The sequence below is a fragment of the Vigna unguiculata genome, chromosome 3, assembly GCF_004118075.2.
Source record: "Vigna unguiculata cultivar IT97K-499-35 chromosome 3, ASM411807v1, whole genome shotgun sequence".
NCBI classification, from domain to species: Eukaryota; Viridiplantae; Streptophyta; class Magnoliopsida; order Fabales; family Fabaceae; genus Vigna; species Vigna unguiculata.
This window is the reverse complement of record NC_040281.1, coordinates 4,998,590-5,009,441: the sequence shown is the minus strand read 5'-3', so window position 1 is coordinate 5,009,441 and position 10,852 is coordinate 4,998,590. Positions and strand designations below refer to the sequence as shown.

The 10,852-nt window shown below is 35.5% G+C and overlaps 2 protein-coding genes across 2 annotated transcripts; one reads left to right on the top strand and one right to left on the bottom strand.

Moving 5' to 3' along the window:
- Window positions 1–957: 957 nt before the first annotated feature.
- On the top strand, window positions 958–4,539 carry LOC114178120 (F-box protein At5g39450-like). The gene is made up of 2 exons (XM_028063838.1): window positions 958–3,121; window positions 4,144–4,539. The coding sequence occupies exons 1-2, from the start codon at window positions 1,284–1,286 to the stop codon at window positions 4,145–4,147; spliced, it is 1,842 nt and encodes a 613-aa protein (XP_027919639.1). The 5' UTR covers window positions 958–1,283; the 3' UTR covers window positions 4,148–4,539.
- Window positions 4,540–5,721: 1,182 nt separating this feature from the next.
- Window positions 5,722–10,605, bottom strand: LOC114177514 (lipase-like PAD4). Its single transcript, XM_028062891.1, has 4 exons — window positions 10,406–10,605; window positions 9,950–10,274; window positions 6,932–7,660; window positions 5,722–6,730 (listed from the first exon to the last, which is right to left on the bottom strand). The coding sequence occupies exons 1-4, from the start codon at window positions 10,537–10,539 to the stop codon at window positions 5,903–5,905; spliced, it is 2,016 nt and encodes a 671-aa protein (XP_027918692.1). The 5' UTR covers window positions 10,540–10,605; the 3' UTR covers window positions 5,722–5,902.
- Window positions 10,606–10,852: the final 247 nt, after the last annotated feature.

The window sequence follows — 10,852 nt, the reverse complement described above, 5'->3', positions numbered from 1 at the left end:
TTATATAAATGTAATATAACCTATATTAAAACCAAAGGACATGAATACTCCTTTATTAAAAGTACCCGAACCTTTGAACATTGAGCATGAAATAAACAAATGTTTTTAAAGTTTAATATTTATCTACAGTAAGATCACATGTCACGTAACCCTCCATGCATTTAGACTTGAAGTTTGAACTTGTCCATACATGGTTCTTGTTAAAATTGAAGTCCAACAGTAATTTTTGGATTTTAAAAATATTTGTTTAATATATTTCAATGCATATGTATATTTTTAAAATTATTTTAAAATAAATTTGATACAAAATTTTTATCTCGTACATTACGAAAACTAACATATTTATCTCTACATAAATTAGAATAATTATTTATATTCAAGGGAAATATTTCTAGGAATTATTTTTTAAAGAGTATTTTTATCGAAGCTTGTTTATGCTTAAGAACTATTATTAACAAACGAGAGGATTTTTCCCAAGTGAATTGTTTTTTAAGGTTTTTCTTTATTTAATTTCTATGTATTGTAAAAGAAGTTTTACCTCGTCAAGCTACCAATTGGACATCAAGATCATGCATATAAATTTGTAATTAAATTTCATTTATATGAATTATTTACTTTGTTCCTTAACTTTCTATCATTTATACATCTAAGCCTATTTTAGTTTTATAAACCAAACATTTTACGTGGATTATACATACTAATGGTCCTTTTATTTCTATTTTTAATTTATTCTCTGTAATAAAATATTTATGAAACTAGAAAAAAAATTCAAAATTTTGTATGGAAATTTTTTAAAATATAAATTTATTAAAAATGAGATAATGACTAAAAAAGAATGGAAAAAACACGTATTAGACCAATAACTATGTTAGAGTTACTGTTCTGTTTCAATGACACGCTACACAACAGAAGAAGAATACTGTTTTGTGTTGTGTTATACACATTTTGAGTTAAATGGGTTGACTTGACTCACTTAACCACTTTCTTTTCCATGAATTTATCGCTGACTCTGCGCTCAATTGGAATTCTCTGTTTGTTTTCGACAACAACCACCCAAAACGCGTTTCACAATCTCAGAATTTCACACACCGTAACAACCCAATTCACTTCAGGTAGGTATGCGTCTCTTTCATTCAACATTTCGTAGACTTATACTTAGACTCAATAGTTGAAGATCATTTGGGTTGGGAGATTCACAATTTCTGTGTGTAGCTCACACTCGCGCTTAAAGTTCATCTCTTTTCTATCAAATTTTATCTGGGTCGAATTGGGTCCATTCCATTATGTCTTGTGATCCAAGCTTGCTCCTGTGCCTACCCGATGATTTGTTCGGCATGGTGTCGCGGTTCCTCTTGCCCAGAGACGTGTGCAATCTCAGTCTCTGCTGCAAGAGTCTCCATGACGTTGCATCTTCTGAAAAAGTGTGGCTCACTCAGTGCGACAAGGTGGGTGTGGTGCCCCACGTGGACCTTGTTGAGTGGAGGGAGGGTGTGTCGTCTTACAAGGCTCTTTGCCGTTTCCTTTTGAGGGTTAAACCGTTGCTTGGAATATGGGTTCATCAGAACCCTGAGCTTGGTAACCTCGTCTATGTCATGCCTGGTTTTGTTTCGGTTGTCGGGTGTCGGATAATTCCTCAGGAGCTTGGTCATTTGGGGATTCAAGATGGTCCTATCCAATGGTCATCTGTGTTTGAAGTTATTGGTGATTTTGATGGTTCAACCATGTTTTTCCTCCATGGAAGGGAAGAGGAGACAGACTATGTTCATCCTGGTTCTGTCAAGTATATAGATGAGTCTTGCAATGTGCTGTTGCTTGAGATTGAAGCTAGGGAACAAGATTATGGTGGTAGTAGTAGTAGTAGTACAAATTGTGAGATGATATCAGGAAAGGCGTGTAGGTCAAACAGTGAGATCTCTAGGTTACAAAGAGATTGTGGAAATGCTGAGGCAACAGTTCCCTTCAGCAAGTTGGGTTTTAGTGATAGAAGAAAGTTGCTTGAGGTCACCATCGGCCTAATTCGACAAGAGGTTCCTGGTATGGCTGCTGGACCATTGTTTCCTGTGGTGAGAGATGACTGTGACAACTTTCAGAAAGATTTGGTGCTTTTGAAGGAAAGAAGAGCAATTCTTTGTCAAATGTGCAGCCATGGTAGTGGTCGGATTGAGAATGAAGAAAGTTCTCAAGGGGCAGAGAGTGCATTGCAATTAGAGCAGGATGACATACGAAAGAGTTGTAACTGGTCCAAGGATTTGTCTGATCTTTTGAACAAGGAGAATGGTCACATACAATGCACCAAGAAGAAAAGTCTTGGTGGATATTTCTGGGGTGGCTTTAAGCAGATCCTCAGAAAATCTAGTTCAGTTAATGAAAGTCATGCAATTTTCGACAAGTTTACTTCAAGACGTGAGATGAAGCATGCACGGCTTGAAGATTTTCTTAGGTCTAGTAATGCAATAGGGCTAACATTGAAGGCATCAACTGTGAAATTATCTTCTTATCGTGCATGGCCAAATATGCCTGATAGTTGGTTTGCACTTTTCAAGATGCCCTTGCAAGTTCCCTCAGCAGATCAAATTTATGCAGGTTTGTGGGGAGGAACTTTTGGTTGGCCTCCAGGAAAACCTTCTGAAGACAAGCCAGGAAAGGCTCTATTCTTTGTTCTGCTCTCTTATGAGGAGTCCCAAGAACAAAAGCTTCTTATTGCAACAAAAATCCTTGAAGGCACTCACTATGTGTTGCATCCTAATGGTTCAGCAATGTTTATAGTGGATATCAATGACCCTTCATCTGATTCCTTTCCCTGGGACTCCAATAGAGACACCTTGTCAGTGGATATCAAACATGCTTTCAAAGGAGAGGGTATTTCAAATGGTTATGGGTTCAGATACCCTGGATCAAAGCCTGGTTCCCTCTTTGTATTTGAAAATGGTGTCCTTGCCTTTGTTTGGAAGGACACTAGGGCTGTCTTCACTTTGCAAAGACTTGACTTGCAAGAACTTTTGAAGAAAGGAGAGAGAGTACCCTCTCTTCCTCCCATCAACAATTTTTCTTATTTGACCAAGTCCTACTCAAATGTCTTTACAGGCTTTCCTAGTGCTTCCACTTCCTCTCCTTCACCAAGGTTTGACATTACCATCACATCTCACTTTGCTTTTATATTTCAAATTTCCCCCCAAATCATGCTCCTTGCTTCATGATGTTTTACCATAGTGATAAAAGATTCATTGTTTCATGCAGATTAATAGATGTCACACCTATTTTCATGATTACTTTCAATAATTTTGATGTATCTGTGAAGAAACATTTAGCACACAAGTTTCAGTTATAATGACATATGGATTGGTGATAAACAATTCCTGTTAGTTGGGATTTGGGATATTTTTGGTCATGTTATTTGAAGTCCTAACACAACTGTATTTATGACTCCCTAGTAAGTGTCTCTATTCAGTTTGGGAACTTCTATAAACTTAGTTGCAGAAACCTTTCTTATGGTTAGCATATAGAGATGTTAGTATGATTACAGAACTTAGTAAAAAACAAAGTTTATTTGTGATTATGGAAAACAAGAAATGTGGTTAGGGTCACTGCTGTAATTGCTAACTCTCTGTCTCTTTTTCTTTTTTTTTTTTGTATAGTGTCTGAAAGAAATCGGAATTCTGATCTCCTAGAACTTTTATATTTTTTAAGATTCCTCACCTTTGTAGGCATATAAAATTATCTTTCCTATGGAATTCAGTAACATTTTAAGTGTGGCACTTATTTTTCTATTATAGATGTTACATTAATTGACAGCTGTTATTGCATTAGCATCTTCATTGACAATAAAGATCAACAGAATACTGAAAATTAAAAGAGGTGGAAATATGTTTAAATATCTGGACATGAAAAGTTGATAGCATGCTCTGCAACCAATGCACTATGCTGTCAATTACTGTTGTGAAATATTACAGCATTTTGATGTGACTGCTTAGTAGGTTACTTTGTTCATACAATTCTCTGTTGCATTACTTCTTTTTGTCTGACATATATCATGTCAGCAGATTTGAAATATATGTCATTGATATCTATGGAAGAATGATATTAATTGATAGTTACAATTGAGGAATTATATGTCAGGATTTTTAATGTTTCTTTTTTTGACAGGTAAAGACAACACAGTATATTTTTGAATTTGGGACTGCATGGATTTTGTGTCCAACTTCCAGTATTATAACAGGTCAACAAGAGGATCATAAACTTCTTGGCAGCTGTTTATTGTTGCTGGAGTTGCATTGCTTTTTGTTGTCACACAGATACACTTCTTGCTGCTATTGGCTTCATGTTACTGTCTTTTGAAGATCAAAGTTGGAGATAGTTTCATAAAGTATTGTTAAGTATTTTTTGTCCTAAAGTATTAGCTTCTCTGCTTTAGTTGTATACACAGTTGCATGTTACACAAATAGAACGAACTATTTGTGCATCAAAGACCCTGATGAAGTTTTGATCTACATACATATTATGGAACTTCATAACAGATAATTTCAAACACTGTTATTACTACATGTAGTAAAATATGATTAATATATCTTCCATATGCTTTCTTAAGGAATTATCCACACAAAAGAGGAATGATCATATATATGCATGTATGTAAGAGAAGTATTGGGAGAAGCAAGTATCCCCTACATCAAGGAAGCAAGATAGTTCAATGGTCATAAAGAAGAAAATGGGATAAAGAAATATAGAAATAAATAAATAAATAAAAAGGGAAAAACATATAAAGCTTAGGATAAATAATGTTTTGGTTCTCTTTTATAACACAAAAAAGATGGAATTGAATAGATCTTAAAAATGAAATGAGCCTAAGAATTCAAGAGTTAAATATTGTATAAGCAAGAGTAGATTCAGCATATGTTCTTTAAAGCATAAAGATTGAACATACTAGTACATATTTAAAATTTTTAAATAACATATTTTCTAATATTCTCAAAAAAAAAAACATTAGGGTTTAACATTTTTTGATTGATTTTCTACCTTAGTTTTCTTGTATTCTTAGAATCAAGAGAGGATAAAAAAACGAAGGAAGCAAGCAAAAGCAGAAATCATGTGCTTGGATCCAACTTTAAAGAGAACCCTTAAGCTTTGGTGGACCATGCATCCTTTCAATTCATTGATCATATTATCACCTTCAAATTACTCTTTCGCCATGTACTGTATATATAAAGAAGATGAAGTTGATAAGAAATTTTGTCATCTTCTGCAAGCAAGCACAACCCTTGTACTCAAGTGCAACACAACAACCACTCTCAACTCTCTCATTCTCAACACAATTGCAACTCAATTGCACACGCAAAGCAACATGTCTCAAAACCTGACTTTGGTTTTCTTCATTTAAAAAGTAAGATTTTTAACTTTTTGAAAGATTTTTTCGTTCAATAATTCATTTCTTAAAAGTAGTTTCTACCAAACATGTAGGTGTGAAGGGATAAACAGTTTATGTTAAAAATTTATTCAACAAAATCTGTTCAAATGAGGTGTATTTTAAATTTGTGGAAACTATAGTCTCACTCAAAATCACACGAAAAAGAAAAGAGAAATATATTTTCACCACACTTCAATCAGCATTTGGGTTAAGCTGGTATTTATAGTACTAATATTAGAAAGCACCAATCATGTTACAAACTTACAGTGACAACCATGGTAACTACTATTAATGTTAGTCATTGTTTAACTATTATGTGATCGTCATCAACCTTTGAATGTTTCTCTTTATCACTGTTCTCATGTATGCATTCAAGTGAAATCCTAATGGTACAAAAAAAGTCATAACTCAACAGCAAAACGAGTTATTTTGCAGAAGGTAGCACAGTTCTTATACATATTACAGTTACAAGAGTCAAACTTATTGATTCCAAATCACCTACTAAGGAACTACTTCCCCATCTAGAAAACCAGTAAACTGATGAGGAAGCCTTTGCACCTTTACTTTCAGTTGTTTCAGTTCTCTTAAATCCTCCACCCATATACTGTAACTTGAGTTCTTAAAGAGAACATCACAAGAAACCTCTTTATTTTCAACTAAATTCATGGCATACTTCTCAAAGTTTTCAATTTTATCCCACAAAAGAGCCAACTTGTTAGCGTCTCTCTCGCTTCTAACACAATTCAACCAGTCCCTAGCTTCTTCCACTCTAGCCCAAAAGCATGAATCTTGGGTAAGACTCGCAAACTTGCTCCTCTCCTTGTTTTCTTCTGCAGCAGTAGTAACAGTTCTGTCCTTCCACCACCTATCAAAAATCTCATATCTTCTCTCTCTACCGTGCTGCATGTAATGGTGCCCCTTGGCTCTATGCATCCCTTTCCCATAATACTCAGCAATGTCTAGTGGCTCAACCAATAGTTTATAGAAGTGTGAAGCATTGACCCATTTGGCTCTCTTGTCAAAGTCATGAGGCAGCTCACCTCTTTCCAACATGTCAATAACGTTGTTCCAAAACCTTGCAAGCTTGCAACGGTTAATGTTGATTTTCATGTCTCTTTTGGAGCTGGAAGAGTCCCTGCTTTTGAACGAGTCGTAGTAACCAATTTGGTCGTCTTGCTCTTCGCACCAATTCTTGTACCATTCTATTTGAGCTCTCAGAGGTACCACCTTGGATAAGCTAACTGCTAGGGTTGCTGCATTCAGATTCGGTGAAGGGCCCATTCTCCTTGTTTTCTTCAGACATTCCTTGGCAGATGTAATAGCTGATTCCTGTTGGTTACATAACAGTATAACTAGTTCAGCAAAAATATTCATGCGTCACCAATAAGAATCTGAATCATATAGAATCATATAGAATCCGAATCTATGAACTGAATCATATAGAATCTGAATCTGTGAACTGAAAGCTTTAAATGTTAGGTACACGCATGAATCATTTTGCATAAAATCTCTAAAAGATCTTGCAATTACCTGGTTTGCAATGCCAGAAGACTGGATGGCTAATTCAAGCCCTGCTTCATAGCTCGAGTCAGGAATGTTCCTCTGCATGGAAATTTCCTGATTCAATGTCTGTGAAGACAATTTATTAACATAGTATCCATACTTCAGGTGGTCTTCAATGCTACTAACTGGAGAACCAGTTGCAAGCATCAAGTGCATCATCTTTATGATTGCAGATGGACTATCCACACACACTGCTCCTTCTTCTGTGACAAAAAAGTAGTTCCCAAAAGGGTGAAACAAGATAGGCACAGATGTTTCTCCCTCCTCCTGTGATGCTGCTTCCAAGTAATCCATCACAGCATTGAACAAGTTCGCTTTCTCTTTTTCTGAAATCTGATTTGCAAGCTTTCCAAAATCTTCCGAGGTCATGGAAAAGTGCCAAAACTGTAGCAGGGAATTTAGCTGAGTAGTGAGAAAGGTTATGGGGGCAAAGAGCAACCTTGGCATTATGTCATGCTTTGACACCACGTGGCAGAAGTTGCCACCCCATCTTTCTCTGAAAATGCTTTGAGAAAAGGCCTCGTTCCCAAGCAATGGTGCCCCAAAAGTGATGCACAATATCGACACAGAGGAAGAAGAGATGGACTGTAGGTAAGACAGAAGCCAAAGAGTGCACAAAGACGCAGTGGCTCCTCCAATGGAATGTCCAGTGATCACAACTGATTTAGTGTCTTTGTTTCCCACTATTTCCAACATCTGAGTTACAACGTTAAATTTTAGCAGTTAGTTAAGGATACGAATAAGATTCTGGAGAAATAAGTTTGAAGAACAAAAACTTAAATACCCTTAAAGATATTAATATGAATATTTACTGATGAATAATAACTTGGGATTTTAACTTCATCTAGTAGTATGTACACATAGAAAAAGAAAAAGAAAAGATAACTCCCAAAAATTAAGCCATAAAGTAGTAATCGTATAATTAAAAAGACTTGGCACGACTTGAAGTGACGGTCATGGGGCATAATCTGTGAAAATGAAACGAAACCCTTTTCTTTGTATGTGAACAGAACACTTCAAAAATTGACTTTTTGTTCAATTTGGCAAGGTAGGTGCCATGGGGGACTCAAGACTCAAGTCTTGTGTTCTTGCTCCCCGACTTTGGCATAAAAGTAGAAGAAAGCTTAATTATTCTGCACTGATGACTGAGTCTAAAACCACCATGGTAAGAAAAATTGGGTTTAACCTACCCAAATAACCGAGACACGTGTCAGATTCAGAGAGAACATTTCCTCGTAGATATTATGGGTTGTCTAATTCTTGTAACGTTTTTCATTTTCTTATTTTTATGGAGCTTTCAGACAGTTCACATAGACTATTTTTCCGAAGAAAATAACAAATAAAATGCTACCTGAGGATATAAAAATTTATCTGTACGGAAACATTTTAGCGGTCAACTAGTGGTGATGAAGACAAACTGCTTTGTCACAGATATTTGTCCATTAACGAAAGCCATACTATAATAATGATGAAGGCATTGAACGAGCGTAATGGAGGTTTTACTCGGTTATTTTACGCTGAAAATTGAACCCACACTCATCTTTTCTTTATGGCATGATTTGCTTGGTGATGGACGCAACTGTCACCAAAAGTAAAAGTCAACCATTTAATATTACAACCCTTTGTTTCTAAGATGTTTTGTTTTCGTTTTTACATCAAATGTTTCAGGCACTGATCAAGGTGGCTTGGTTGTTAGCCGTCGTTCGATAAAATGATTGCTCATTGGTGGGACCCATGTCGGAATATGAGGTTGTAGGGGACCGTTCACATTGCAAAAATGTACTTTGCTTCTTCTTTCTTTCAACCTCTCATCAAATTTATTATCAAAATTTGCCATAAAATAGATCAAAGGGCTAATGAACGCCATGGAATTTAGAAATTAATTAATATCTCAAGAAAGAAAAAAAAAAACTAAATGGTACTTTGGGTGTGGGAATATTATTAGCATATACCGATGAGTTAAAAATAACACGATCCATAGTTGGATTCTTAAAAGAGTTAGTGCACTTTTAATAAAAGGGAAATTTAATGTTTTAATAACAACACACCGTAGTTTATTGTTTTTATATTCTTAATGTTAATAAGTTATTCTAAGATTAGCTTAAATCTCAGTGGTGTCTTGTATCTCTTTTGAGTTGAAATTTTAATAAACTAAATTAGCTATTAGTATTTGAACACGTAACTTCCCTTTTCTCTCAGCCTTCATTCGCTATCACGTCTTCTCTAACTCTAACAAAGAAAGTCCGAAAACGCGATTGAATGGATGATCGAGTTCATCTACCTAATTACTGTCCCTTTCAATCTTTTCCCTTTTTCTCGATTTTTTAATCAATTATTACCATTCACTTTTTTTTTTTCTTTTTATCTGTTCTATCAATTGATGAGCCAAAATTAACATCCCCCACTAACTACGTCATGTGTAACCATGACAATAAGAGAAGCAACACCAGAATAATAAAAAAAACAAGCTTTTGCAGCAACAATCTTCCCACTTCTCAAAATCAAAACTCATAAAATTTACTCACGCCAGCACAAACTATATAAAGGATACATCAAAGCTCAACAAATGCACATAAAAAGATGATAACATTTACATAATTGATTAAAGGTAATTAACTCGAACAACATACTCAACTAAGGCAAAATTTCAATACTGGTTTTGGTTTCTTATTAGTTGATCAACTGTATTAAAGATCTTAAAGGGAAACAGTGACACCCATATCCTTCTATTTTTTATAAATAAAATCAAAATGAAAAAAAAAAATTGACAGTTTTAGCAGGTCATTTATTGAGCAAGGGAAAATATTCTTCACCAAATGTGGAGAGAGAAGAAAGTTATATTATTCACTTCAATTAATTATGATCGATATAAATAAAGTGTAAAAAGCAATGAAACAAGTTCGTGTTCATCCAAGTTATGTGAGAATTTATCTTCAATTGAAACAAGTCTGAACTGAAAAGTGAACTGAAAAGATGAAAACGAACCTGGTTCTGGAAGGAATTGAAAAGGGAGAGGAAGAGATTGAGCATGGCGGCGTGAACCATGACGGGCTCCTCCGCCTCCCTGCTCCGCCGCGGCGAAAACAGGGGCACGCCGCCGATGCTGTGGAGCGGCACCAAGTCCCTCCAGTTGGGGTCGGAGGCGCCGGGCATCTGGACGCCGGAGAAGGCGACGTAGACGGAGGCGCCGACACGGTCCGCCACGAAGGTGCGGAAGGGGGCGGCGTTGGCCTGGTTGCAGAGTCGCCATGAGTCGGAGAGCAGCGGCGTGGAAGAGATGAAGGAGGCGAGCATCTGGCGAGACTCGAACCTGTCACGGGTAAATCATGGACTCAATTGCTTCGACTTTTCTCGGAAAGTTTTGAGGTTTTGATTATTCTCCTTTGTTTTTTTTTATTTTAATTTTCCTTTTGGAAAAGTTAAGAAAGAGTGAGTACTTACGGTGAAGCTTCGTTGGAAGCCATGCCCATGGAATAGTGGTTTTTTTCTTCGATGTTTCTTACGTTGGAGTCTTGCGGAGACTGGAATTTGGAGTGGTTTGAACGAAGAACACCTTGAATTGCTACCTTTTCCATTCCTTTGAATATTGCATTTATAACCTCTTCTACTGCTTCAACTCTTTTTATTTTTTTTATGAAGTTTTAAATTTATTCTTCAAAATCATCATTGTTATACGGGTTTCATTAATAGTTATATAAATAAATAAATAAATTATATGATGTCTTGCAACGACTTCATTTCATTTTCACTTTTTAATATCTCACAAATCAAGTAAATAAAAAATAAATTGAAATTTATTTTGAAAAATATTTTTCTATAACTTTTTAATTACATTATTTTAAAATAATTTAAATTATATCTTCAAAACTTTTAAAATATTAAAAGTAC